The sequence below is a fragment of the Prunus persica genome, chromosome G7 (assembly GCF_000346465.2).
Source record: "Prunus persica cultivar Lovell chromosome G7, Prunus_persica_NCBIv2, whole genome shotgun sequence".
NCBI classification, from domain to species: Eukaryota; Viridiplantae; Streptophyta; class Magnoliopsida; order Rosales; family Rosaceae; genus Prunus; species Prunus persica.
The window spans coordinates 16407612-16435008 of record NC_034015.1 but is presented as its reverse complement, the minus strand read 5'-3'; the positions used below and the strand labels follow the sequence as shown (position 1 = coordinate 16435008).

The window sequence follows — 27397 nt, the reverse complement described above, 5'->3', positions numbered from 1 at the left end:
AGACTTATTGTAATGAGTTTAAAAATGTGTCACTCAGTTAGAGTAATATGTTATTTAATGCTTCCTTTCTTTATTTTTGAACCTAAGATTTCTTCCCCTAACCCCAACCCACCCTATGTGACTTAGAGCTAAGGCTCATGTGATATGCATCCTTTCTTTAAATAATGATGAGAAAAAAGTAAGCAATAGCATATGGGATGATTCTTCCTGGGTACATGTGAAAGACAAAAGTATATTGCATCTAGAAGTTACAGGAACAAAAAAGGGAAAGGGGTAGGGGGGAGTGGGGTGTTATGAGTTAATTTCTAGATGCACTTAAGAGGAATTTGGTGCTCTGTCTAATTCTGGACGGCATCTTCCTTTAGAGCTTTAGGATCTTCAGCCTGTAGAAGAAAAATGGAAGTTATTATACAGGCAGCTTGTAGTGTTTTCTGAACTAAGTGCTTTCTAGTGCTGCAAATCATCATCAATGAACAAACTTTCTTCCAGTATAGGAACAAAATATATGAGCAAGGAGTAAGCAATGTTCTTTCATCCACTATGGCTTTAACTGTTAGGATGAAGAGCAGATAATAACAATGTTGAAAGTGCGACTCCACCTATGAAGAAGATTCAAGCTCATGCAAAATGAAGAATAAGAAGGTTAGTATCAAATTGAGGCTCGATGTTATCCGAGATGGACTTCTATGCTTTCACAAGCACAATGGTGATACCTAGAATCCTTATATTTGTGAGTATGGATTTAATACAGAAGTGTGTTTCACTTGTTACAGTTGGTGATATCATAGAACAGTACATATATCTTGTGGTTATAGAAGGTCTGAATATGGTTAACCAAGGATTTAGAAGCTGTTTGTCTAGTCTTCATCTTATCAAGTAGTAAGGAGAAGCGTATTACCTCTTTTCTTCATTGCTGATGTTACTTGTTCCAACTTTCCGATACTTAGGAAGGGGAACTTTGCCTGACTCAATGCGCTTGATGTCTGATAGAAGGATCTCATACTGCCTCTTCACTTCCTCTTCAGTCGTCCCTCCAACAATCCTGGCTATCTTGTGCCAACGATCAGGGGTTTCCTCATCATATGTTGCCAGAGCGTTTTCGAACAATTTGTTTTGTTTGGCTGTCCAAGTCAAACTGGTTTGCGGGGAAGAAAGCTTGCTCATGTTTCTGAGATATTAGAGCAACGATTAGTATGGCGAAAGTGATCAGAACAAAGCTTCTATTTAAGAGAGAGAATGAATTCGGGTGATAGAAGGATTGGAAAAAATTGAAAGGGAAAGCCTAAGGCAGAGAAGCTGAAACTATAGAAAGTCTGAAATATAAAGAAAGGTAGTATACTTAAGTCAAGGGACTAGCAAAGAAGAGATCACAGGATGACTGTTCATGCAAATGGGGTAATGCAAGTTGGCAGACAAAATTTCTGGTTTGCATATTATAAAATATTATGTGTTTAGAATAAGAAGCAGAAACTAGGAACAGAGAAACAGAGAGAGAAAGAGTTATGTGATTCCAAGGACAGTCAATTGCTTCCTTTCCAAGTCTTTTTGTAATTGGAAGTACGATGATCTAATATTATATTATTATAAGCATGTGGGTTTTCATAAGTAGAGGGGAGAATCATTAAAGAAAGAACCCACTCACCTTTTGAGAATAAACAGATGTCATCGTGAAATGTTCTTTCCTTAAATTATATCATTGCAAAACAGTGTTGGTTAGGAGAATCTGGCTTGCCTGCTTAGTTAATTTCACTTCCAAGAAAATGATTGTAAAACTGTAAATCCAGATTATGTTTTCCAAACAACTTCTTGATATTTATTGATACAAAAGAAACAAGTGTTGTAACATGTATGTGTGTGCATCCTACATTATTATCATTAAACAAATTCTTCTTCCTGGTTTTCTTGAAGTGGCAGGACCAAGTTGTGGTTACTTACAAGAATCACACTTCCTTTTTTAGCTAATGTATAAAATTGGATACTCTCTGGTCCTGTTTTATCCTGTATTCTAGTTTCTGTCTGACTCTAGAAATGAGAATTTGGTTTTCTTGGGTCATTGTTCATCAATCCAAGCTTATTTTGTTTTCTTTTTGTTAGTCATTTATCTCTAATAGGTAATTCGGTGCATATGAAATGGTATGATATGCATAGGGTTCCATTATTGTAGCTTTTGTCCAAAAATGGAGATAAAGAAAAGGGTGTTTCTTTGTCTAATCTGCTTGTCTATATTATATTATTCATCAGTGTGGAACAAAACTCATAAGCCCATGTGAAGTTTCTCATATTTGCTAGACTTTTTCTTGTCCTTTGAAATCGGCGGATTGGGTAATGAAAGTGCATGCTTTGTGTTCTTTTGAGGTTTGCTTATCCTGTTTTTTGAGAAAAAAAATTGATTATTTTAAGTATAGGATGATCATGTTGAGGAAAGTTTAAAGCTACACGCTTATCTTGAGCTAGTCCCCCCAAGGAAAGCATCTTTTGGCATCATCTCTAAACTATTCAACCCTGAATGTGATGTGAACCCATAGCCTCATTTTTTTGGTGCTTAGCCCTGAAGGAAAACAAAAAGAATAAAGAAAAAGCAGCAGCAATTTCTGTATGATATTTATCAGGAAGAAGTAGGATCCTTTACTTGTATTTTTTCTGCTAATAAAACTCAAATTGTTCTTATCCCAAAAGTGATGATCATCTCTGTTTGTGTTTGGGGTTGTCCCCCTTTCACCCAAAATAAAGTGATGATCTCTCCTTTATAATTTGCTTTGCTTTTCAGGCTCTTTATCAATCAATGGGGAAAAATGACTTGCTGGATACTTGGTGCTTAAGAATTAGTCATTTGACAAATTCATACCATACAATTACTACTAACTCTATGAAAATACAAGAACCTCTTCTAGCACAGGAGTTTCAAATGTGATTCAACTCCACTGCAACCCCAAAACCAAATTTAATAAATAAATAAATAAAAGCCATCCCAAAGTGATTCAAGAGAAGATATTAGTTATAAGTTCACCAAGAAATCATGGATAGCTTGTGAGGTCTATTTCGTATTGTAATTTTGGCATACTAAATCCATAATGTAGGACAACATGGATAAATTTCTTCAATGTTTCACGGCAAATTTGACTCCAAGGGCTGTAAAATGTTGTGGCCCGTTCTTTTCTTCAACATGCTCTTATGTGGTCCGGATGGGCTGATTGCTGAGGAAGGCCCGGTGACTTATAAAACTCTACTTACAAATTAAGGCCCATTTTATATTTTTCTTTTTATATAAGTGATATTCTACTTTAATCTAATTTAGAGTGGGATTCGAATTTGGCTAAGCCCAAGTCTACAAGTCAAGTTTATTTATCTACATGTATTAGGGCCAGTTTGGTATTGATGTGCTGTGAAAATAATCTTTGTCAGATTTACTGTGAGAGCAAATAGTTTGGCGTTTGGTAAACTTTTTGTTAAAAGTGTTATTGTTATTGATTCTCACATAAACAGAAAATGATTCCCATATAGTCATTAAACTCAGGCCCCGTTTGGTTCATGGAAAAGGAGACTTGGGGATGGAAAATCAATTGATTTCCCATGTTTGGTAAGTCCAGGCATGATAAATCGTTTCCTGGCCCATGAGAAAGTAGCGGGGAAAATGAAGTCATCCTCCCAACTTGGGTTTTATTTTCCTTCTTCATGGGAAAGTTTGGGAAAATGAGCCAATATTAAATAAACATTTTTCATGACAATTTTATCCCCATCAACAATTTAAAATTACAATAAATCATTAAATGCGTTCTTTTTTTATTTAATTTAATATGGGTATAATTGAAAATTTATACAAACTTTGTTTTCCATTCCTACTCAAAACAAACATGGGAAAGGAAATAAAGTGATATCTCTCAGTTAGTTTCCCAGCATTACCAAACATGTGAAATGAATCTTCCATTTCTCATCTCTTGGGAAATGATTTCCCCTTAAATTCATTTCGTAAACCAAACGGGGCCTCAATGCCTCTTCGAAACTGATTCCTTCATAATTAGAAAATAAAAGCACCTCATTAGCTGTTTTCCCTTATAGCTTTCTCTCACATCAATTTTTAACAATAAGTGATTTTCTCATAGTTTACCAAACAGACTGGGCTTCCCAAATTTTTTTAAAATCCACTTATCATCCCAAATATGCAATGTTAAATGAGTACTTAAAAAAGTTCATCGTGATGATCTTAATTGTTAAAAATGATTTTTAATTTAAATTTAAATTTTCACAACGTAATATTTAAATTATAATTTAGAAAGTGAACATTTTCAATTATAATATGATAAAGTTTTGTTAATCAAAATAGGATAGACAATAGATGAGCTTCAATATTGTCAAAAAAGAAGAAGTAATAGTTCATTTGTCTTGTTTATGTGTGCCATGCATGAACCTAATTTATTCATATTAACTCAAATGAAATATTGACAAATCAGTTGATGTTTAAAAAAATTGCAGTATTATTGAAAAAGGGTTTATTGTCGATTTATTTTCTGAATTAGTACGCTATTCTTAATTTGCACCCTCAACGTTTTTTTTAAAAAAAATTTGAGTACACAAACTAATTGTTATTGTTAATTCCCCCTACCATCTAAATCAACAATATGTCATCCAATAGTCCGTCAAATTATTAAAAACTACTTAAAAATTAAAGAAAAAGAGAACATATGTCATCTAATAGTCCGTCTAAATAAAAAATTCTAGGGACCCAACCACCCCATTCGGTTTTCTTCTCCTTCCATTCCTCATTCCCCCATGACCACCACCTTTCACTCTAGACCCCCCAAATGAACCCAGAACCCCAGCCAGCAACCACCCATTTTCTTCTCCCCTATTCCCCATGACCACCACAACAAGTCACCATCCACCCCAGACCATCCCCCTTCCTCAACAGACCTTCCTCCCCTTCTGCCGTTGTCGACTCCCTTTTGTACCCATCTTTCTCATTTGTTTGTTTAATTACAACAAGGGGAAGACATGGGTGGGCTCCGCTATTTATTAAATTTATTTACTTTAGATTTCATATTATTTTAACATGTAAAATGACAAAGTTGCTCTTATATTTAACTGCAAATTAGATGAAATATTGAGATTTAGACAATATGGGGAAATTGGCAATACAAATTAATTCATGTACTCAATTTTCTAGGAAAAAAAAAAATTGAGGATGCAAATTAAAAATAGCGTACAAGTTTAGAGGGTAAATCTACGGTTAACTCATTAAAAATAGAAAAAAAAAGAAGATAACACACGTTACCTAGCATATGTATGTATTTTTTACATTTAATACATGCGTTTTTTAATAAAATTTTGAATAATACAAACAAAATTTATATATTATTAAAATATATATATTAAAATATTAAAATATTATATAATGGCTGAATTTTTCAGTTGTATCATGTTAAAATTTTATTGAATTTACTAACTACGCTACAGTCAGACCAAAAAAAAAACCTACGCTACAGACAGAACCAGACAAATCGAGAGGGAAACGTAGATGACAGATATATCTCCAGCGTCCGACGTGGCCGGGTCCCACCCACCCCAACGACAAAAAAGAAAAACCAAGTCTCACTGCCCACTGCCAGTGGCCACTGCATGCAGCAGCAGAATTGAAATGTTCGTTAGAACATAGCTCATCCCCCATTGAAGGAACTACCTTTTCCTCCATGAAACACACAACAAGAAGCTCCCAAACCCTAGGCGCATCATCTGGACTCAATGTTGTGGCGAAGAGCCTTCAGCACCACCGCCGCCAAGCGCCACCTCACGGCCAAGAAATGGGATGCGCTGATCATCGGCGCCGGCCACAACGGCTTGGTCGCCTCGGCTTACCTGGCCCGAGCCGGCCTCTCCGTCGCTGTCCTCGAGCGCCGCCACGTCATCGGCGGCGCCGCCGTCACTGAGGAGATCATCCCCGGCTTCAAGTTCACTCGCTGCAGCTACCTCTACGGCCTCTTCCGCCCCTCCATCGCCAGGTAGGGTCTGGGGCCTGCGTAGGTCCCGCATTCAACGAATTAATTGAACATTGATATTATGATTTGGTATTTAGTTCAATTTTGTTACTAATTTGATTTGGTGAAGGGAACTGGAATTGACGAGACATGGATTGAAGCTGTTGAAGCCTTTGGCTTCATCGTTCACACCATGTCTTGATGGGCGTTATCTGCTCTTGGGCCTCAACCAGGAACAAGACCACTTGGAAATTTCGAAGTTCTCAAAACGAGACGCAGATGCTTATACAAGGTCAATTTTTCCTCATTCAGTCATATGATCAATTTATGTTTAGCTTCATTCAAAAAAATTTGTAGAGCTCATAAATCAATCTATTGTTTTGGTTAATAGCTACGAAAATCAGCTGCATAGGTTCCAAAAATTTGTGGATTTTGTTTTGGATTCACGTACCCCTGAAACTTTCCCCTGGGAACATTCCTCTATCTATGATGGCCTCCGGAATAAGTGGCACAAATCAGCTTTTTGGGCTCGTTGTCTGCAACAAGTTCTGTCTTTAGGCCAAAAAGATATGGTGTAAGTATGAGTATCTGACTATCAATTGAATTTCCCAACAAGTCACTTCCTTTTAATGCTTTTAAAAATGGCAGGGAATTTGTGGATCTTTTGTTGTCCCCAACTTCAAAGTATCTGAATAAGCGGTTTGAGGTTGCCTTTGAGCTGTTCATTTGTGGTTTTCATGTATTCCATACGACTGTCACAAGTGCATCTTGATTTAAAGAGAGATGTTAGTCATTTGAGCAAAGAATCTTACTTTCACAACCCAATGATGTAATGCAGTCGGATATACTCAAGGGAACACTTGCAGTAGAAGCTATCGTTGGAAGTATGGTAGGACTTTTATACTTTGATAATGTATAGAAGGATACTATCTTTGGAAGCATGATGGAGTATGATAATAATAACAAAATTTCCTACTTTGATAATGTGGAGTTGGAAGTTATAAAGTATCTTGGAGGACAGACTAGAATTGTTATTGGAACTTCTTCTCTCCCCTTCCTCACCTTCGTACAAACAAATTGTTATTATAATTTTTGAGTAACCATATTTGTCACTCCTTTACTTTCATGAAGTGCAACCAAACTAGTGGTTCAGATCTATTATGAAAATTTTAATGATGCTCTGCTAGTTTTTAGCATTATCAAGTGACTTTCTCTATTTCATTTTGTAGGTAAGTATCCATAATTCTGGGAGTGGATACGTTCTGCTACATCATGTCATGGGTGAAGTTGATGGTGATCATAATATTTGGTCGTAAGTACCTCACATGTGAAGTTATGAGTAGGATAACTGTTAATTGTATATCAGAATAATGTGTATTTATGCTTCCAATAATGTTCGTTGAATCTATTTGATAATAAATGAGCTGCATTCTTTGTAGGCATGTTGAAGGCGGGATGGGTTCTGTATCATTGGCCATAAGTAATGCTGCGAAAGAAGCTGGGGTTCATATTGTTACCAATGCAGAGGTATTTGAGCTCTTGAAGTATGGCTTTCAGTAGTGTGGCAATGTTGATTTCCTTTAAGGTTTCCTGCAATCACCAAATGAAGTTTTGTTGTCTTATTATTTTCATCTAGATCTTTCGTTTTCTTTAGGTTTATATACTGGCATAATGTTAGACTATAGGACATCCAGGTTCTTCTTGTTTAACCTTTTCATATCTATTTAGTATCTAATAAGTTGGACATTTTAGTCTGTTTCTACATCCCCTCCATTTTATTATACAACCATTTGTTTCATTCTATAAGGTTTTGTCTTTCAACTTTTATGATATTATTTCTCTGTTTAGGTTTCACAAGTGATGATTGGAGACACAGGCATAGTGAATGGGGTTAGTTCAGTTGCTGAATTTCCAAGATGTTCTCAACTAAGTAAATATTTCATTCAGATTTTGATAAAATATCTATAATCTAGGTATGCCTGGCTGATGGGACACAAGTGCATTCTTCAGTTGTTTTATCGAATGCAACTCCCTACAAGACTTTCATGGTAAATATTATGTTTTTATTCGATGACATGGAAGAGCATCAACAGCTATTTTTATACTAATGCCAGACTCACATAAACCTTTCAAATTTCTCTCCAATGAGTCCTGTATTTCCTTTCAAAGTTAAACATTATGATTTTTCTGACACAGGAGCTGGTGCCCCAAGATTTTCTTCCCAGCGACTTTCTTCATGCTATAAAGAACTCTGACTACAGCTCTGTAAGAACCCTTAGTTGGTAACTTTGGATATTTGATACATTGATTAGCATTGTACATATGTTTCTTTTGGTTTTAAGTTACCTTTGTAGACGAGTCTCTGTTTCTTATGCCAGTGAAAAAATTTCTCTGGTGGGACTTCTATCTCTTTCCATGCATGGACTAGTTTCTATATCTTCAGCTTACTCAAGACATGTTGAGTTGAGTTTTGCTATCATTGAATTGAGCAGGGAACAACAAAAATTAATGTTGCTGTTGATAGATTGCCTCAGTTCCAATGTTGCAAATCGAGTAATCCAGAAGTGGGTCCTCAGCATACAGCTAGTATTCGCATTGGTACTGAGAGGTATGATAGTATGTAGCTCTTATTCTTCTCATTTTGGAAATTCCATGTGTTGTCTCTACATAGTGCAACCTGGCTGATAAACTAAGCTCATATGGAAGAGCATGGTCTCATTTGGTTGAGAGACCACTAAAATGCAATCTAAAGTATTGTGGTAATCTAGGGGCGGATAATTATTACAAATTATACAAGTTTTTGTATTTATGTATATCAGTGTATAAATTTGAAACTTAAACCATGCCCAGGGATAGTTCCAATGTGATCAGCATGCTGAACCGTGGACATTTGTGGTACACCTAATTATGTCATCGTTGTTAATATTACAGTATGGGGGAAATTGATACAGCTTGTCAGGAGGCTTGGAATGGCTTACCATCAAGGAGACCTGTTATGGAAATGACAATTCCTTCTTCATTGGATAACACTATATCTCCTCCTGGTATGATGAAACTAATCTTCCTTACGCCTTTGTCCATTTACACATAGCAGTGAGACTCATTTTTATACTTGTCTTCCTTTGCCTTCTCTTGTAGGTAAGCATGTGGTTAGCTTGTTTACACAATACACACCCTACAAACCCTCAGATGGTAGCTGGGAAGATCCTAAATACAGAGTGAGTTGCAATTACCATTCGGGTTGCATGTATATACGCACGCTGCACACGTCATTAGTCCAATTTACCTGAGATATGCTGATATCCGTCTCTGCAGGAATCATATGCACGCAGATGTTTTAACTTGATTGATGAATATGCCCCTGGGTTCAGTTCATCAGTCATTGGCTATGACATGTTGGCACCACCTGATCTAGAAAGGGAAATTGGTCTTACAGGTATTTCACCGCACAGATGCAGATTCCTATGCCATGCTTACTGAGGCTTGAAATCTTGCATTCATACTAAAGCAGACCATGAGAATTCGAGAATCATGAATAAGTATATTTTTCAGTTCAGAATGTTTAAATGTAATGATTTAGAATATTTGCAACAGGGGGTAATGTTTTTCATGGTGCTATGGGTCTAGATTCACTTTTCCTGATGCGACCTGTTAAAGGATGGTAATTTGACAGCAACTCAGAAATAGTTATTTTCCATCTGCTACTCTTCCTAACGCAAAGATTGTGTTTTCTTTTTTTATACAGGTCTGGCAATCGAACACCGGTGAGAGGACTGTATATGTGCGGGAGTGGATCCCATCCGGGAGGCGGTGTGATGGGAGCTCCTGGGCGTAATGCTGCACACATTGTTCTTGAGGATGTTCAGAAGCGATCTCATTAGGAGACTTGTTTCTGTCTGTTCTTTATTATATCCCCATCCTTACTAGAATCACCACCCTTACTTGTCCAACTATTGTTGCTTTGCTGCTGGTGTATATAGTAATTTTCTTTTGGGGGTAAAATGTATACAGTAGCAAATGATCCCTGAGAAAAATGTAATTAAACATCACATTGTAGTTGTATGTATTAGCCGACTCAGTTCTATCATATATGGCATGTGATCCCTGATCAGGTTTGTATTAAAATATGACAGGCTTTCCTTGGATATTGCATTTGCTCATACTGTTAAACATTGACGCGTATGTGAGTGATTTTTGACTATTAATGCATAGGGTTCACACTACATTGATTAAGACTTATTGTGCCAAAACATTACATGTCTTACAGATAAATCACAATTTGACATATGTGCAGAATCATTTCAAAATTTGACATATGTGCAGAATCATTTCGGTTGGTAATTTTCCGGAGTTACTTTCGCATTATCATACATACTAGGATTTGTTTGTAAAGAGATATTCTTCTTCCAAATAAAGGAGCCAAACAGTGTCGTTGCGCAGGGAATTGCACCTCAAATCCACGTGTCACGTTTGACCCTTGTCGTCTCCCATGTGTCAACTCTCTAAGTTCGTGAATTACAGGACTTGCCAAAAGAAAAAAAAATTAACGGGGCCCCACCACAATCGCCTTATCATTGCGTGTAAAGCACCACTTTAAGTGTTACACTAATTATCATACATACCATTATTGATTATTATTAATTATAATAATAATAAATATTATTAATCATACTAAGCAAAGCACCAACACTAACTGGTAAGCAGCAAAAACCAGCAGAGAAGAAATGTGGCGAAGGAGCTTTAGCAGCAGCAGCAGCGCGGGCGCTACAAGTTCGTTGAAGGACAAGAAATGGGACGCTCTGGTCATTGGTGGTGGCCACAACGGCCTCACGGCTGCCGCGTACCTCGCACGTGGCGGCCTATCCGTCGCCGTCCTTGAACGGCGTCACGTGATCGGCGGCGCTGCCGTGACCGAAGAACTCGTTCCCGGCTTCAAATTCTCTCGGTGTAGCTACCTCCAAAGCCTCCTCCGCCCCTCCATCATCAAGTAACACACACAAACACATTTCTTCATTTATATATGCATTTGCTTGATAAAATGCAAATTTGAATAATTTAATTTTCAACCAAACAACAATGCCTCATGTTATGCTTCTAACAGAGAACTAGAGCTGGCGCGGCATGGAATGAAGTTGCTGAAGAGGAGCCCCTCGTCGTTCACGCCTTGTTTGGATGGAAAATATCTTCTTTTGGGGCCAAACAAGGACTTAAACCACTCTGAGATTTCCAAGTTCTCCAAACAAGACGCCGATGCTTATCCAAGGTTATCCTTATTCTATCCGTATTTCGTATTCAGTATTCCATGTCTGTTTGGGTTTGAATAGTTAATTTTACAGATATGAGAATCAGCTGCAGAAGTTTTGTGAATTTATGGACCCCTTGTTGGATTCGGCTCCTCCTGAATCTTTGCAATGTGAATCATCTTGTAGTGTTGGTGACCGCATCAAGAATAAGATGCACAATTCAATGTTTTGGACTCGGTGTCTGAGACAGGCTGCCACCTTAGGCCAAAAAGATATGGTGTAAGAATTCATTTTCCTAATAATGTCAGCTACAAACAGCATGCTTGCTATGGTTATGGTACGGCTAATTAGTTTCCTGATACAGATTTTAGGTTTATGATTACGTAATTATTGGCTTTGGCAGGGATTTTATGGACCTTTTACTATCTCCGGCTTCAAAGGTTTTGAACAACTGGTTTGAGGTGATCAAGTCCTCTCTATCTAGGATCACTGACAACAAGATTTTAATTAAAATGGGAATTATATATATATATATATATGTAATTCTGCATAATCTTTTTCAATGGTGATCAGTTCAAATCTTGTGCAGTTTTATGCATACTAGTTTATTAGCTTCTCTGTTGTTGACTCTGCCTTTTACAGTCAGATGTTCTGAAGGCAACCCTTGCAACAGATGCTGTAATAGGAACCACGGTAAGAGTTCTCATGAATGGTGTGGAGATGCATTTCTTCAAATATTTAAACACCTCCAGATGGCATACATAGTGGACATTGTGTTTTCTATTTTCTTTCTCATCAATAGCACACACACTCTACTTAAGAAGTACTATACATCTGTGCCTTATAAATTTTCTCGAGAGGACAATGATATTGTGGGAAATTATTTCATTTCAGGGTTCATAATAGATTGATTATACAATATACATTTTCTACTATATCATCCACATTGTTAATCATTTTGACGCCTCTATTTTCTTATGTAGAGAAGTGTCCATACACCAGGGAGTGGATATGTCCTGCTACATCATGTGATGGGAGAAACTGATGGTGAGCGTGGAATTTGGTCGTAAGTTCTCTTTTGCTTGCTTGATATATCTCTCCCTACTATTTTTCAAAATTAGTTTTTCATTAGACTTGGATAAATGCATTGGATTGTTCTTTTCATGCCAACGTTCATATTTTAATACCTTTAGCTTGGAATTTTCATTTTACACAATTTTGATTCATCCCAGTTTATGCTTTCCCTTAGTACTGAAAAACCAATTTTCCTTATAGGTATGTTGAAGGTGGGATGGGTTCAGTATCCTTGGCTATCGGTAATGCCGCTAAGGAAGCTGGAGCTCATATTGTAACATGTGCAGAGGTATTTTAGTACAGAAAAGAGCTAGGATTAGTTGATGCTCCAGTTCTCAAACTTTTTTCTTCATTCACTTCTTTTACATTGTTTGTCTGCAATGATCTATTGCTACCTTTAATATTTCAGTTTTGTTGTTTAGGTGCAACAATTGTTGATTAATGACTCTGGCACGGTCAACGGGGTTGGTTTCTTCTTGCTTTCCTAAATGAGGCAGTTTTGAAACTTAAATCTAACTGAATGGACATTGTGGACATGTCTTATTCTAGGTTTTGCTGGCTGATGGTTCACAAGTGCACACTTCAATGGTTTTATCAAATGCAACCCCTTATAAAACATTCAAGGTTCTTCCCTTGCTTATATAATTTAAATTTACTTTAAATTTACTGAGACAAATTATATTTTACGAAATAGATGGGATTCACATTTATGTGAAACCTTTAGACTAGCTATTTAAATGGATTTTAATCTTGATTATAGGTTTCTATTATCTGACGCAGGAGTTGGTGCCGGATAATGTTCTTCCTGATGATTTCATTAATGCAATTAAGTACTCTGATTACAGCTCTGTAAGTTTCCTCTATTACTTTCCTCTCATGTTTATGCAATCTATAATCTTTACTTTAGTACCTTTATTTGACAATATTAAATATTTACTATCATGCAATGTAAGAACATACGCCATATGCTAAAATGTTACTTGATACACTAATGATTAGAAGATTGGATTAAATGGATAACAAATGTGATTTATTACAATCTATTGTCTTCATCTGATTTTTCAATTTTGTTCGGTTGACTAATGTTCCGTACACAATCTCTTAGGAATGGTCGGTATTGGTTCTAACTTCTATCCCTTTCATTACTATTTGTGACCAAAATTAAATTTGTGGATTTATATCATCCTGATGAAAATGTTAATTTAAAACAAGGAAGCATGCGATCAAAATTGTGTGCTCATCAGTTGTGATTTGAGATTTAGAATTAAAATTCATACAAAGTTGTAAAGATTGATTTGACTATTGTACTGCAAGTGTGACTATGGCCTATGAGTTCTAGTCATCTGACTATCACAAATGAGAGGACGAAGACTTCTTTCATGCTAATTGAGAGTTTGCTTACCTTCTTTGTCTGTAGGGAACGACAAAAATAAATTTGGCAGTTGATAAATTGCCTCAGTTCAAATGTTGCAAGTTAAGTCATCCTGATGCAAGTCCTCAGCATGTGGGGACCATTCATATTGGTTCTGAGAGGTATGCTCTTATCTCAGTATTATCATTTACGTGGTTCCACATGCTGTGCTTTCTCTTATCTTTTCTGTTACTCTTAAAGTATGGAGGAGATTCACTCTGCCTGTCAAGATGCTGTCAATGGATTACCGTCGCAAAGACCAGTTATTGAGATGACAATACCTTCTGTACTGGACAATACTATATCTCCACCTGGTACTTAAAAATTACATTGCCTTAAAGAATGCGTCATATATTTCATTCCTCTTGATACATAATTTTATCTGCCCATATCTATATAATCAAATTCTTTTTAGGTAAGCATGTGATCAACTTGTTTATTCAGTACACACCATATAGTCCGTCAGATGGTCACTGGGGAGATCCTGTTTACAGAGTGAGTTTCCCTACGTACGTCATATATTTCATTCCACATGGTGTGCATTCTCACTTCTTTTCTCTGACTAATCCTTTGAAAACGGCATGGCATCCTTTGCAGGAATCATTCGCACAAAAATGTTTTACCCTGATTGATGAGTATGCCCCGGGGTTCAGTTCATCAATCATTGGTTACGACATGTTGACTCCACCAGACCTTGAGAGGGAAATTGGTTTAACAGGTACTTCAAACCTCTGCCCAAATGTAGGCAGCATGTTCAGGTTATTTAAGTTTACAGTAAATGATACAAGGATACTGGCAGAAATACCAGCCATTGATCATCATCACAATACACGGAGATAGGAAGTTTGTCAAACAAGCTTGAACTTGATAACTGGTTGTACTAAATTTTGTAATATTTTAATTTACAAACCGAAACTGATATGACAGCACAATATGCCCATGGAAACACAGAGGCCGGCATAGTGCATTATGAATAGCATAAATGTTTAAGGAGCACATAGTTCACCCAACTCAAAATGTAGCAAGTGTAAAAACTTAAAAGTACATCAAACTTGACTGCAACATCTAAATCTCCCAGCCTCCTGATTCTTAAATTATTTTTGACAGGAGGGAATATCTTCCATGGTGCTATGGGATTGGATTCGCTCTTTCTCATGCGACCCGTTAAAGGATGGTAAATTTTACTGACACATCTGTTTTTGCGTGGGACATAAACTTTCTGTTATAGCTATGCCTTATGTTTACTTGCGTGAGTGTGTGGCGCTACCAAAATCTACATTATGTTTATGTTGTTTTGGGGTGCATATATACAGGTCAAATTACAGAACACCATTGCATGGGCTGTATTTGTGTGGCAGCGGTACCCACCCGGGAGGTGGTGTGATGGGTGCACCCGGGCGTAATGCTGCGCGTGTGGCTCTTGAAGATGTTAACAAGCCCTTGAAATGATTTTCAGAATGGTACCAACTTACCATCGATGTTAATCTGACGGTTCTACTTTCATTTGCAGTTGGGTGTGGGCTGAAATTTACGGGCACACAACCACTTTTTTCCTTATCTTGTATCTTGTGTTATCTTTTTTGGGTTTTTTTTCTTTCATTCAGAAATTCAGAATATATAAGTGAAAAAAATAAAATAATAGTCTCAAGGTTATTTACCACTTTGGCCTCCTTGGACAATACAAAAGGTGTCTCAGGGTCATTTGCTTGATGATTTACAAGGATGGCGAGGGGGTTTGAGGAGGGGAATGTATGCTCTATCACAATTTTCATTAAAATTATGGAAATTCTCTATTAAAATTGCCTCCCATTAAGCATCCAAAATCTTCACAAACTCCTATCAGAGAAACTTGGAGGTTCTGATAACAAATCACTCAAAACTGCATACTATCGGTTCCGCCAGGCAGAAACAGATTTTGGGACCAGTGAGATGGCATTTGAGGCTGTTTCTAACCTGCATTAAAAGTGAACGCCATGTGTTAAGTACTCGAATGAATGGCAATAATAAGCAAGCAGACATCATGTCCCACCCCCCAAAAAAAAAAAAAGATTACTCAGACTCAAGGAGAGGGAAGAAGGTGAGAGGAGTTGGGAGAGAGTACTTTGAGATTTCTTCAACGGCTTTCATAACTTCAGTTGAACTTGTTTCCAGCACTTGCCCTCCAAAAATGATCTCATCCAATACTGTATGCATCTGAAAAACAAGAAGAGAAAAAAAAACCCTAATTGAGGCATAGTTCAATGGAAGTCTAAACATGCAACGGAAATGGTTTCACGAATCCAACAAGCAATACTTTGAAACATAAGATACACCATGAGCATTTTTCTCACCTACATCTCCTAAAAAAACTAAATACCCACCTTTGTATGCAACATAGACCAATCACAGAACAACGCCAAATAATGTTTATTAAGTTCGTGATGAAAGCTAATACTGTTTATTATTTTTAGGAATTTCACATTTGTCAGGCATTATGCAAATGGGGGGAATGTACAACCTTGCTGTAATTGAGCACGACATCAAGCTCGCACACATTTTTGAAGCATTTGTCCAGGGTTTCCACAAAAACTGTAGGAATGAGAATTGAAGTAAGCAAATCATCCCATCAAAGCAAAACTTAATATAATTAAGCACAAGCATTAACACTAAGAAATAACCTAATCACTCTCATATTCAGCTTGTTTGCAAGAAAATTTTCACCCTAAATTTCACTTATGGCATTTTTAATTCCCAATAAGCATCCCTTTAAAATTCATCGAAATTCCAACCATAAAAAGCTTTCCCAATTCTACTAATTTGAAGTTAAAATTGCAAATTTGCAAGCAACCAATTTGTGAATGCTCTACTTGTCAAAGGTGCTGCATGTTGTAAATTTGAACATTTGCATTCAGCTACATATAATCCGGTTATGCTATGTACCTTGTATGAGGTCGAGCATGGCAAGCTCGTTTTCAGAGCTATCAAATACAAAAACAAAGTACAAAGTTGCAAAGTGCTTGTACACAAGGCGAGTATCCTGCACCAGAAAGGAAATGGTTCATATAGAAGAACAGCCTATAATCGTGCCGAATAGAACAGGACTGTTTTTTTTTTCTTTTCCAATTCAGATCATACAGAAACATAATAAACATGGAGAATCTGAGAATTTGAGGGAAAAATTGGCTAAAATACCGGGCCGAAAATAGACTCAGCATCCACGAAATTGCTCACATTCTCAGCTCTGCTGGATAACACTAGATAAAAGAAAATCAAACATGAAACCCTAATTTGAAGTAGAGTGGTGAACAGAAAACCACCCAACAAATTCAGTGTGAAGCTATGATAATCGTAAAAAAATTAAAATTAAAAATTGCAGAAAAAATATATAAAAAGTTAATTACAGTAGAGAGAGAAAGAGAACCTCCATAGACGCTGCGTATATGCTCCTGTTGCTTCTCCACAGGCTGACCTCAAAAACTGGAAAGTCAGCAATTTTATACATAATCGTAAAATAATAATAATAATAATAATAATAATAAAGATGCACAGAAATAATAAAACTGAAAAGAGAAGGAGCAGACCTGAAATTCGTAGAACTTGGCAAGCCGAGGCTTTCCCTGCGTGTTTATCACCATCACCGCCCGAATCATCTCTTCCGTTTTTTTTTTTGTTGGGTTTTTTCAGTCAATCAGATCAGAAAACACAGATGAGATCACACACAGACTTCACAGCGGGGAGGGGCAAGGGGCCTTTTGGTAAATTTGCTAAAGAGGCAATATCCCGCTGTACCATATGGGGGCCACATGGCAATCCACTAAAGTTGGCGGTATAAAAATTAAATAAATATCATAAATAGTGCGCGAAACAAGCCCTAATTGAATTGAACAGAAGTCAAACGCAACCAAAATCCTCGTCGGCGCATCAGAGCATCTAACAATGGCCGCTCAACAAGGCGACGGTTCTGAAGACGATGCAACTCTAAGCCCTGTCACCGCCGCCATTCTCCTTCCACCGACTGAACATTGCCTCCACTCCATCAACTCAACAGTCTTCATCCGGCAGCTTCCGTCTCAAGGTCTCTCCTTCCAGCTCTGGCCAGCCGCCACCACGTTCCTCACTCTCCTCGACGACCACCGCCGTAACCCTAGCTCCGGCCCGCTGGGCCCCACTCTCACGGCCTTGGGCTCGCGTCGCCCCCCGCTCAAAATCCTCGAGCTCGGCTCCGGAACCGGCCTCGTCGGAATCGCAGCCGCTGTCACGCTCGGAGCTAGCGTCACGGTCACCGACCTCCCGCACGTCATTCCTAACCTTTCGTTTAACGTAAAAGCGAATGCCGCCGTTTTGGCCGCGAACGGCGGGGTCGTCCACGTGGCGGCGCTGAGATGGGGAGAGGCCGAGGACGTGGAGGTGATTGGGCGGGAGTTTGATCTTATCGTAGCCTCGGATGTAGTGTACCACGATCACCTGTACGAACCCTTGCTCAAAACGCTGCGTTTGTTGATAATGGGTGGGGAGGAGGCGGAGGAGGGAAGGGTGTTTGTGATGGCCCACTTGAGGAGGTGGAAGAAGGACTCGGCTTTCTTCAAGAAGGCAAGGAAGCTTTTTGAGGTTGAGGTTTTGCACGTGGACCCACCGTGCCATGGCTCCAGGGTTGGAGTTACTGTTTACCGTTTTGCAGGGAAAAAGTCAAGTAAGAAATTGTTGAAAGCAAACAATGCCAATGCCATTGCCATTGCCTAACAATCAAAATAGATCTGATGTCTTCTTGGGTTTTTGTTCTTTGATGCCACAAATTCAATGCACTTTTAATTTATAACTTAAAATCAAGACAATTTTTACATTTTACAATCTTGACAAAACAAAAGCTATATAACCAACAAAGAAAACCCACAACCTCACTCTCACACCAATCTACAATGAGCCTCTGGCCGAATGTAACACCAGTATTTCTACTGTCACTTGAGCAAAAGTAGCAGCACCCAGAATACTTGGATTTATGCACGAATTGCATCGTCTTCATAGCTTCCTTAGCGGCGAAGGCGACCCTCTGCCCACGGTTTTCATGCTTTGTGAGTCTCTGAAGCAGACAAAATGTACTATTGTTTTTCCGTTCGGATACACTGCAAAGACACTTGTTCCTATTTTCTTCCGGCAAAGGGAGCACATGCTATCACTGGTGATCTTCACCACCCCTTTCCTTTGTTCATAGAGTTCATCCTTAACCTGTTTCGGATAATCATTGGTTTAGAAGAAGTTCAATCAAGTAGTCTACGTTTTAAAATTATTAACATGAATAAATGGGTGAGGAGTCTCAACCACAACAGAAACATTTGAAACAAGGAAAAAAAAAAAAGGTAACAAAGGAACGCAAGCCCATGCACCAAGTGAAAAAGCAGACTAAATTTGAACACAGAACTAAGCATTCAGTATAAACTGCAAGTGGATCAAGTCCCTAAGCTACCTACTCATTACCGAACTAAGCATCTGAGAGCACGATATATGCATACCTGTAGGTTCTCACTTTGTCTCAAACTCTTGATCACTGAAAGGTTCCTGTATGCTTCACTGGATTTTCTCAACAGCGGTCCCATAAATGGAAGCAAATTCTGCAGATAAATGATAATAACACATGACTTCAGCACGGAAAACAGGGTAAAACCTTGCGTGAACAAAGCGGATTTAAGAAATATATCAACACCAATGCTTTGATATAATATTTAAAACGCTTTGCAAATGCATTATGTTGTGGTAGATAAAATCATACGGAAGAATGACACTCATGACCAGATAATCTATCAGATACATTGCCTTCTCTGGTTATTTGATATGAATTTAGCTTATTTAACTAGTTTCTTAAGGTCACAAGTCCTTAATCAATATGATCAATACCTGTAGCTTAGTTTCCCTTGGCAAAAGTTTGAGGGCCTGAGCTCCATTTATTCTGTCCCACTTTCGGCTTAACAAATCCAGGACCTCATCAAGCATGATTGTTGAACCTCCTTCCTCACTAGATTCGTCTGCATCTCCATCACTCCTGCTACTTTCAGTGCTACTTTGACCGACTCTTATTTCATCTGCCACCTCTATTGCAGCAATTTTCTTATTTCCACGACCTCCTTTACTTTTAACTGTACTTGCAGAACCAACCTTTGGTGTACCGATATTCTGAGGTGATACTAAATTTGTAATTCGCTTCTCAAAGTTCTTGGTTGTTCTCCTCGGATTAAGATAAATTTGCAATAGAGTGAGGTATATATTGCCAGAAGATCTTGAAGATTGCTGATGAACCAATGACTCATACACTCGATCACAAAAGGACAGTGCCAGCTCAGGAACATGAAGCTACAAAAGCAAAGAACTTAATCTATTCAAACAGGATTCATAAGAAAAATAATAGATAATAAAGAAAAGCAAGAATTCAAAAAGCATATATATTTGTTATAGGATGTGAAGATATAGAAATACCTTATGAACATATAGAGATAAGGCAAGCTCATGTTGGTTCATTTTTCCCAACAAAATTGCACGCTCTTCATATAAAGCATCTGTTGGAAGACGTCTCAACAAAGCCTCTGGGTTATATCCTGAAATACTCTCTAAAGCAGACAATAATTTTTTTCTCGTTGAGGAGTAAGTTTGCTCATCCCATTTCTGCTGAGCACTTAAATCAGCATGCCAATCAAGAACTTCTGATAGATAGATATGTACCTGCCATGCACTAAATCAATTAGAATGCAGTTTTGATTAGTAAATACAGAAACACTACTTCTATAACCTAAGTTTATAGAAACTCCTACAGGATAGCTGAAATTGGCAGCACATATCTGTTCTTCCAAATCAACCTGTTTAGCTTCTAGGCAACTCCGAATGGCTCTTAAATGCCAACTAATAATTTGTGAACAATGCAATACATCCTTACCATTTCATTTTGCAGATTTCCAGAGATCCCATTTTCATCCATTGCAAGCATAAGCTCCAAGTACGTGGCCTGCATGTTGGGAGCATGCTGCTTCAAATAAGAGTTCACCAGGTCTGCTGGAATATTTCCATTCAAAAAGAGCTCAATTGTCTGTGTTGGACAACTTTCCAGAACAAGCATTGAATACTCCAGGACAAGCATGGGATCAGTCCCACAAAGAGGCTGCACAAGAAAACGATCAAATATACCTAGGTATGTTACACATATACTGGTCCCAAATAATCAAGTTCTAGACGCCAAATGTCAAAGATTGACACAGTTTAAAGGTTTCATATCACTAAGATACTTAAATTCCAACAACACGACTAGCATATTGAAGATCCAAGTCATCAAACAAAATGAGAAAACTACCTTGAGATATTCAACAATTGACTCAGGCTTTAACTTCTGGATCAATTCAGTTTGCACTTGGTTAGATTTTGAGTCTTCTACTAATTGATGCAAAAGTTTTAGAGCTTCATGGTGCATTGAATTGCACCTGTAGAGTTCTAACAAGGCAGCGTGGTGATTGTTTTTCTGGAGAATATCCTCGCATATTTTTACATCACAGTAGTTAAGACCTTTCAGTAATTCTAAAGCCGCCGAAGCCTGTCCAGTAAGAAGTAGAGCTTGGAGTAGTGCTGTATCCAGTATCGCAGCCATCTCCCTAGCACCAGAGGTAACTGGGATGCTGCCCCGCCCCTAGGAACCAAAATGCTGTCAGTTTGTTGACGTCACAATTGACATAAAGAATCATGAATATATCAATATACAAAGAGGTATCAAGTTGTGCAGAATCTGAGGATTCAGAATGGGCATACACGCACACACAGAGACACAAGGTCATAAATATTGGAGTTGTTGAATTTGAGTTAAGTATGTTAAAGCGAAAAGGTTAAAATAATAAACAAAGCATGGTCATTCATTTTGGCAACCATGTGTTTATGCTATAATTATAAGTGAAGTAACCACAGCCTACTCTATTTGTTTTAATATTAAAAGCTATAAGGACATTTTGGTACAAATAGAACTCTTTCTTTGTTGCTACCACAAAAGTCACAGCATCTGAGTTTTGACCAAGAATATCTAGCACACTGCATTTGGTTTGACACAAGATCATGATTGCCATGTTCAGGACCCATATGAAAACTTGTGTATCAATACCAGATCACATACGAAATATGGAAATCGCACACAAAATAAACATAAGTAGTTTACCTTGTTCAATTTCTTAAACCTATTATTAGACTCATAGGATGCAAAGTTGTTTCCTACTGCATCTAAAACAACCTCTTCTGTCCCCTCAGCAGTAGCCTTTTCAATTATGCTGTATCTTTTTTTCTGTAAGAACTTTATCAGAGCCATGAGAGTGTTATGGCTCATTTTCTTGGACTCTAATGCTGCACTCTCTTCAGATTCCAGTAGATGAAAAGGGGTAGAGGGTTCCATATCATCTGATATACCAGATGAACCTCTTGAGAGATATGAGGAATCCCCAGAAATATCCATCAGCTTCTCTGGCTCCAAAACCATAGTTGTCTTAGGAAGAACAATAGATGGATACAAAGAAAGTACATAGGTTATATCTACTTGAGATGCCAAAAAATGCTCCATGGCGTCCTCATAAGCCCCATTATCAAAAAGATGATGAGCATATCTGTAACACAATAACACAAACTCATTTACCACTTAATAAAAAGGCATGGAACAAGCATGATTCACATAAATGAAATGAAAAACAAAAGCAGAAATATTCACCTCATGTGAATTGACCCCTCCTTTGCAGCTCTAAGACTTGCTTCTTCTGGCGGAAGCAGCTTGCACAATGCCAACGCTTCCTCAAAATCGCCAGATGCTGTTAATTGCACAATCTGCAACGCGAGTACACAATTCTTACTCACTCTCAAAAGAAGATGGTACGCCCACAATAAAAGCTGTGGTCAGCCACCATGAGCATAGCAAGAGCATCAAGAATACCTGAGCACCAAGAGGAACGGGGAAGAGACCATAAACAGCATTCTCTAATGCAACAATTACAGAATTGTTGCTCTGGAGAATACGACGAGCATTCCGAAGAACTACAGTCTGTATCAATGGATATGGAGCTCGAAGTGATCGAACCTGCAAAACATAATTGGCAAAGGAAAGGTAAAACTTTTCACTGTCTAGCGAAAGTAGAAAAGACGAAACAAGTAATCTTCTTTAGAGTATGAGGCACAGCCGACCTCAACATATCTCGGTAAGAGAGCTATTGCATATGGCTTCTGAATAACAACAACATTAGGAGCCTCTGACCAACAAACCCTGCCTTCTTGAAGAAGCTTCCCATTTTGGTCCACAAAAACCCCAATGTTATCCTAAAACATAAGAACTCTAATCACTAATCGTAATGCTTTTAGTCCTTAAAACACAAACCAAATGGCAGACACAGAAAAAGCAATTACCTTTCCAAGAAGAAGCTCCCCAGAAGGAAGAGAGACCACCAATGGCGGTGCCAATCTCCCCGAAGGAAACACCTCAGACAATGCACCATTAGTAGAATTCAGTATCATGTATTCTCTTCTAATCCCTATACATATATTTTCACCGCACCACGACATCGACTTCACCACGTCTGGAACCCCAAACTCTTTCACTTCCACAAATCCTCGTCCTCCTAAAACAATTCAATTTTGCATTCATTTCAAAACAAAACAAAAAAATTGAGCATTTTCAACCGAAATTGACAAATTATGAGAAATGGAATTCATGTCAATTACCGTCATGTCTGAAAATACAGACCCGCTTCTGCCTCGCAAAGCACAAGAAGCCTCTGCGGTCATCCCAGGAGTAGACATTGGCGCCCTTCGCCTTTGTGATCACCGCGATGGTGCCCAAGTTCGGGAGGCCATGAAACGCTATTGACTCAGACAGCGATAGAAGGAGCTCTCTTGATTCCAGGACCTCCATGGAGACCAAAGGCTTCTTCGAAAAACCGGACAAGTTTCTCTCCAGTGCGTACGGTTCCTGATGCAGCTTGTGCGCGTGGTAATCGGACGGCGGAGAACGGTCGGAACTGGAGGAGTCCGGAGCGTAGATTTTGAGAGATCCATCAGAGCAGCCGAGGAGGAGCTTCGGACCGTATGATTCGATGGCTTCGATCTTCGTAGGGCAGTCGCTGATGAGCTCGAATGAATCGTAGGCACTGTGTACCATGTTGTCGTCGACGCGTTAGAACTACTGATCGGAGCTTCGTGGTTATATCTACCGATGGATACGGCGTCGCTTTGTGTTTATATTTTCACCGGAAAATTTCGATTGCTGTCGCTGCATTTCAATTTTTGGTACCAAAATCACAACAAATTTTTATTTTTAGTAAATTAAATAAATTTGACTGTAAAATGAAAAAAAAAGAAAAAAAAAGGTTAATAATAGGAGTGGAAAAAAGTGGTCCCGGCGGGGCTCGAACCCGCGACCTTCGGCTCATAAGACCAACGCTCTAACCAACTGAGCTACGGGACCATGATGTTAAGTTTTCGTGCAGTTAACCTATATAACATAAAATAAAACAATATTTGGATTTTGTCTTTTTCACGAGTAGTTTGTTTGGTTTCGTATTCTTTTCTGATGACAGCGAAAACCAATGACCAGAACGTCTTACTTTAATTTTTAATTATCAAACATTATTAAACCAACCCTTGTATTAAATTAATAGATAGTATATAGGTAAATGCGTATTACTATGAGGTGTACCTACCTAGCTTCACCTATGAATATTCAAACATATATGGTCTAAATTTACGTAGCTAAATTTTCGAAAATTTTCGAAAATTTTCAATCTAATTCTGACATCGTGACATAATATTATTAATCTACTAATGTCGTAAGATGGATATTTCTTTTACATGAATTTTGTGACATATCAACGACGGATATTTCTTATAAGTGAATTCTTTTTTCTTTTTTTTAAATAAGATATAAGAGATTTCTTTTTTCTTTTTTTTAAATAAGATATAAGTGAATTCTATGATATATCAATCATCTTGTCCGCTCACAATCCGTATACGCGCTTGTCGCCATTATCGTCATTTCTTCGTGAAAATTATCTTCTTTGCATTACGTGGCTTATTTTAATTGCTTATTAAAAAGGTTAACGAATCAGACAAAGATAAAAAACGAACCAGTCACCCAGTTCAGGTCTTGGTAAAGCTGGTTCGTGAAAGAAGTGAGTTAAAAAAGAGTTGGACTGTATAGAGAGCGAAGATGACGCTGGGTCTGATCAATGCGAACCCCGTGGTTCACGCTAAAAGGGAAAGGGTTGCTCGCACTGAAGATCTCCATGCTGACGATGCCGTTGATCCTCTCGATATCTATGATATCCTTTCCATTTCTCACTGTCTTTTTTTCTTTTTTGGAATTTTTTTTTTTACTTGGATTTTGTATTCTGATTGATATCTGCAACACAGTTAGTTCAATTAAGCTAAATGATGGTCTTTGTTTTGTCAACTTTGCTGAAATTTGCGATCTTTGACTGGAAATTGTAAATTTCGTGAGGGATATTAGAGATCCAGAGCACCCATATTCCTTAGAGCAGCTCAGCGTGCTTTCAGAGGAATCGATCACCGTTGATGACAAGCTCGGTCGTATTCTGTGAGTGTTTCTGAGATGCAGTCAGCTTTCTCTGATAATTTTGATTTTGGGTTTCTTAAGAATTTACCAAAGTTTTGATCTTGGTCTTCTTCTTTTCTGTTTTGGTCAAATTCATTTTTTAGGATAACTTTCACGCCGACTATTCAGCATTGCAGTATGGCAACAGTGATAGGTCTTTGCCTGAGAGTTAAACTAAAACACTGTTTCCCTCCTCATTATAAGGTCAGTTTGCTATGTTAGAAATGTTGGTGTATTTAGCTTTCAAGCAATTAATTTACGCGTCCTGTTTTCAGTGCGATCTGTTTCAGTTATGAGGCTGACAATGAGCATAGTTGCAACTTGCAATAGGGACCAAAGTTTGATGCATTTTAGTCCATTGATGCTAGACGAGACACATCATTCTCTATTTCTCTCGGATAGTTCGCGCTTAGCTGCTAGTTGGATAATGTGATAGTTGATGCATGCTTGACCATTTGTTAATTGGCGCATAATGTGATTAGAAAATGTGATCTTCTAGCATTACTCCAATAGGGACCAAAGTTTGATGCATTTTAGTCCATTGATGCTAGACGAGACACATCATTCTCTATTTCTCTCGGATAGTTCGCGCTTAGCTGCTAGTTGGATAATGTGATAGTTGATGCATGCTTGACCATTTGTTAATTGGCGCATAATGTGATTAGAAAATGTGATCTTCTAGCATTACTCCAACTACAAATAACCTCCCTTGTGAGCTGTTACTGCCAACTTATTTTGGAGTTGCTCAACTCTGTACCTCACGCTAACACTATCCCAAGTGTTCCTTTTAGCATCTTTTGATCCCCTTCTCGTTACATAATTTATCAAAAGAACGGCCTCACTTTAGGACTGATAACGAGAAATCAATAGAAGATATATGGTTGATCTGAGTGAGTCACATTATAGTTGTTTACCTATGTGTATAACCATATGCTTTTTTGTGTTTTTGGAAAAATGTTTAACCATATGCATATGCTTGATGATGCGTTTTAACAGGTTGACATTAAAGTATCTCCAGGATCTCATGCAAATGAAGAATCAGGTAATCTCTTTTTTCCCCTTTTTAGCATCAGGTAATGACTTAAGAAATTTCATCCCGGATAGCATCTTCTGCGAAGGGTTGGATGCTATCTAAGAACCTAGTCATCCTGTCCTGGCTTGTTATGTGCCTAGGGAACTGTTGGAGTCGTTGGACCGATTGTTATTAGATTGGTATTCAATCCGCTTACTTTGGTCAAATATCTTTAGGCAAGAAAAGCTAATACTGGGTTATGAGTTTTCTGAAATAAGGGAAGAGAAATACATAGACAGACACATTAAGTAGTTTTGATATATATTACCAAGCTAGTTGATTTGTCCCTCGAGATGTGTCAAGTTACAAGAAAGCATCAATCTTATTTTGGGAATTTCCAGGGTGCAAAAACTAACTTTTATCATTGTATGTTGACATGTTTCTCCTCAAAATTAAGGCTGAGAACTGAGATTGTGAAGTTGGCTCTTTTCATTTTTATAGTTAACAAGCAGTTGAATGATAAAGAAAGAGTGGCTGCTGCCCTGGAGAATCCCAACCTTCGCCAACTCGTGGACGAGTGCCTGTATTCCAGTGAACTCTGACCAAGTAAAACTTCACAGCTCAAAACCCACTGTACAGAAGAAACTTTAGTAGTTCATATGCAATAAGAAATTGCTTTGTTGTATTGTTAATCTGCCTTTTTGCCTCTATTAAGTGAAGTTGCTTTACAGTGAGTGGCCTTGTTATGTCTACGTAAAGTTCATCTGCAAAAGCTATCGTGTAAAATGGGAGGGAAAACATAAGTTGCAAAGTGTGTGTGTAGTCTCTGTTTGGATTATCTTATAGCGTCTAATGTGGTTGGTTGGCTCGCCATCTTTTGGTGTGGACAACCCGTCAAATAAAATAATCAGAAATTTCATCAGTTTATGAATATAAAATTAAGCCTGAGATGCCGCCCATGAGTTTCAATCTTTCGTCAGTCAAAGGTTTTGCTTTGTTTTCTTTTCCCTTCAAATAGTCTTCTCTTATTTCTTATGTTTTGGTAAAGACTTCATATAGTCGTCTATGCGTTGGACACCTTAAATCAACGTACTTCTTAATCGC

At 38.0% G+C, this 27397-nt stretch overlaps 7 protein-coding genes and 1 non-coding gene across 10 annotated transcripts; 4 read left to right on the top strand and 4 right to left on the bottom strand.

Annotated features, from left to right (window-relative positions):
- LOC18771223 (protein RADIALIS-like 3) lies at positions 169–1779 on the bottom strand. Its single transcript, XM_020568385.1, has 2 exons — positions 899–1779; positions 169–383 (listed from the first exon to the last, which is right to left on the bottom strand). Exons 1-2 carry the CDS (start codon positions 1162–1164, stop codon positions 362–364), a joined length of 288 nt encoding a protein of 95 aa, XP_020423974.1. The 5' UTR covers positions 1165–1779; the 3' UTR covers positions 169–361.
- On the top strand, positions 5361–10116 carry LOC18770653 (pyridine nucleotide-disulfide oxidoreductase domain-containing protein 2). 2 transcript variants are annotated; one of them, XM_007204135.2, is made up of 16 exons: positions 5361–5993; positions 6100–6261; positions 6361–6543; positions 6618–6675; positions 6808–6858; positions 7199–7281; positions 7409–7496; positions 7818–7859; positions 7943–8017; positions 8166–8234; positions 8462–8577; positions 8901–9013; positions 9108–9187; positions 9285–9405; positions 9564–9630; positions 9715–10116. In XM_007204135.2, the coding sequence occupies exons 1-16, from the start codon at positions 5737–5739 to the stop codon at positions 9848–9850; spliced, it is 1701 nt and encodes a 566-aa protein (XP_007204197.1). In that variant the 5' UTR covers positions 5361–5736; the 3' UTR covers positions 9851–10116. The 2 variants fall into 2 exon arrangements, with proteins under 2 accessions (XP_007204197.1, XP_020423229.1); XM_020567640.1 differs by having other exon boundaries at positions 6618–6708.
- Positions 10627–15376, top strand: LOC18769723 (pyridine nucleotide-disulfide oxidoreductase domain-containing protein 2). 2 transcript variants are annotated; one of them, XM_007203559.2, is made up of 16 exons: positions 10627–10956; positions 11071–11232; positions 11306–11491; positions 11616–11673; positions 11855–11905; positions 12196–12278; positions 12488–12575; positions 12709–12750; positions 12836–12910; positions 13067–13135; positions 13704–13819; positions 13899–14011; positions 14113–14192; positions 14295–14415; positions 14805–14871; positions 15011–15376. In XM_007203559.2, exons 1-16 carry the CDS (start codon positions 10694–10696, stop codon positions 15144–15146), a joined length of 1710 nt encoding a protein of 569 aa, XP_007203621.1. In that variant the 5' UTR covers positions 10627–10693; the 3' UTR covers positions 15147–15376. The 2 variants fall into 2 exon arrangements, with proteins under 2 accessions (XP_007203621.1, XP_020423536.1); XM_020567947.1 differs by having other exon boundaries at positions 10649–10956; positions 11399–11491.
- Positions 15329–17492, bottom strand: LOC18770256 (AP-3 complex subunit sigma). Its single transcript, XM_007202616.2, has 7 exons — positions 17258–17492; positions 17098–17140; positions 16869–16930; positions 16617–16713; positions 16195–16265; positions 15799–15890; positions 15329–15650 (listed from the first exon to the last, which is right to left on the bottom strand). Exons 1-7 carry the CDS (start codon positions 17324–17326, stop codon positions 15584–15586), a joined length of 501 nt encoding a protein of 166 aa, XP_007202678.1. The 5' UTR covers positions 17327–17492; the 3' UTR covers positions 15329–15583.
- On the top strand, positions 17543–18450 carry LOC109950173 (protein N-lysine methyltransferase METTL21A-like). The gene has a single exon (XM_020567948.1). The coding sequence runs from the start codon at positions 17613–17615 to the stop codon at positions 18414–18416; it is 804 nt and encodes a 267-aa protein (XP_020423537.1). The 5' UTR covers positions 17543–17612; the 3' UTR covers positions 18417–18450.
- On the bottom strand, positions 18426–24038 carry LOC18769752 (vam6/Vps39-like protein). Its single transcript, XM_007203161.2, has 12 exons — positions 23394–24038; positions 23079–23290; positions 22860–22991; positions 22612–22755; positions 22393–22505; positions 21853–22291; positions 21007–21336; positions 20596–20817; positions 20142–20384; positions 19566–20018; positions 19184–19282; positions 18426–18899 (listed from the first exon to the last, which is right to left on the bottom strand). The coding sequence occupies exons 1-12, from the start codon at positions 23827–23829 to the stop codon at positions 18693–18695; spliced, it is 3030 nt and encodes a 1009-aa protein (XP_007203223.1). The 5' UTR covers positions 23830–24038; the 3' UTR covers positions 18426–18692.
- TRNAI-UAU lies at positions 24062–24135 on the bottom strand. Its single transcript has one exon. It is a non-coding gene; the product is annotated as a tRNA-Ile (tRNA).
- On the top strand, positions 24783–27250 carry LOC18769451 (protein AE7-like 1). Its single transcript, XM_020568255.1, has 5 exons — positions 24783–24988; positions 25158–25263; positions 25386–25485; positions 26278–26323; positions 26795–27250. Exons 1-5 carry the CDS (start codon positions 24877–24879, stop codon positions 26893–26895), a joined length of 465 nt encoding a protein of 154 aa, XP_020423844.1. The 5' UTR covers positions 24783–24876; the 3' UTR covers positions 26896–27250.

What these genes read in the sequence shown, in the direction of transcription:
- LOC18771223 (XM_020568385.1), bottom strand. Translation starts at nt 1,164, where the DNA reads ATGAGCAAGCTTTCTTCCCCGCAAACCAGTTTGACTTGGACAGCCAAA. An exon ending in ATCAGCAATGAAGAAAAGAG is followed by an intron (nt 384 to 898) that starts GTAATACGCTTC and finishes TTTCTTCTACAG; the next exon opens with GCTGAAGATCCTAAAGCTCT.
- LOC18770653 (XM_020567640.1), top strand. Translation starts at nt 5,737, where the DNA reads ATGTTGTGGCGAAGAGCCTTCAGCACCACCGCCGCCAAGCGCCACCTC. An exon ending in ATATTGTTACCAATGCAGAG is followed by an intron (nt 7,497 to 7,817) that starts GTATTTGAGCTC and finishes TTCTCTGTTTAG; the next exon opens with GTTTCACAAGTGATGATTGG. An exon ending in ATTCGCATTGGTACTGAGAG is followed by an intron (nt 8,578 to 8,900) that starts GTATGATAGTAT and finishes TTAATATTACAG; the next exon opens with TATGGGGGAAATTGATACAG.
- LOC18769723 (XM_007203559.2), top strand. Translation starts at nt 10,694, where the DNA reads ATGTGGCGAAGGAGCTTTAGCAGCAGCAGCAGCGCGGGCGCTACAAGT. An exon ending in TTAGGCCAAAAAGATATGGT is followed by an intron (nt 11,492 to 11,615) that starts GTAAGAATTCAT and finishes TGGCTTTGGCAG; the next exon opens with GGATTTTATGGACCTTTTAC. An exon ending in TTTTGAACAACTGGTTTGAG is followed by an intron (nt 11,674 to 11,854) that starts GTGATCAAGTCC and finishes TGCCTTTTACAG; the next exon opens with TCAGATGTTCTGAAGGCAAC.
- LOC18770256 (XM_007202616.2), bottom strand. Translation starts at nt 17,326, where the DNA reads ATGATTCGGGCGGTGATGGTGATAAACACGCAGGGAAAGCCTCGGCTT. An exon ending in CCAAGTTCTACGAATTTCAG is followed by an intron (nt 17,141 to 17,257) that starts GTCTGCTCCTTC and finishes TTTTGAGGTCAG; the next exon opens with CCTGTGGAGAAGCAACAGGA. An exon ending in TCGTGCTCAATTACAGCAAG is followed by an intron (nt 15,891 to 16,194) that starts GTTGTACATTCC and finishes CTTGTTTTTCAG; the next exon opens with ATGCATACAGTATTGGATGA.
- LOC109950173 (XM_020567948.1), top strand. Translation starts at nt 17,613, where the DNA reads ATGGCCGCTCAACAAGGCGACGGTTCTGAAGACGATGCAACTCTAAGC.
- LOC18769752 (XM_007203161.2), bottom strand. Translation starts at nt 23,829, where the DNA reads ATGGTACACAGTGCCTACGATTCATTCGAGCTCATCAGCGACTGCCCT. An exon ending in GGGAGCTTCTTCTTGGAAAG is followed by an intron (nt 22,992 to 23,078) that starts GTAATTGCTTTT and finishes CTTATGTTTTAG; the next exon opens with GATAACATTGGGGTTTTTGT. An exon ending in TATCTCTATATGTTCATAAG is followed by an intron (nt 20,019 to 20,141) that starts GTATTTCTATAT and finishes TTGCTTTTGTAG; the next exon opens with CTTCATGTTCCTGAGCTGGC.
- LOC18769451 (XM_020568255.1), top strand. Translation starts at nt 24,877, where the DNA reads ATGACGCTGGGTCTGATCAATGCGAACCCCGTGGTTCACGCTAAAAGG. An exon ending in TGATCCTCTCGATATCTATG is followed by an intron (nt 24,989 to 25,157) that starts ATATCCTTTCCA and finishes TGGAAATTGTAA; the next exon opens with ATTTCGTGAGGGATATTAGA. An exon ending in GTTTCCCTCCTCATTATAAG is followed by an intron (nt 25,486 to 26,277) that starts GTCAGTTTGCTA and finishes GCGTTTTAACAG; the next exon opens with GTTGACATTAAAGTATCTCC.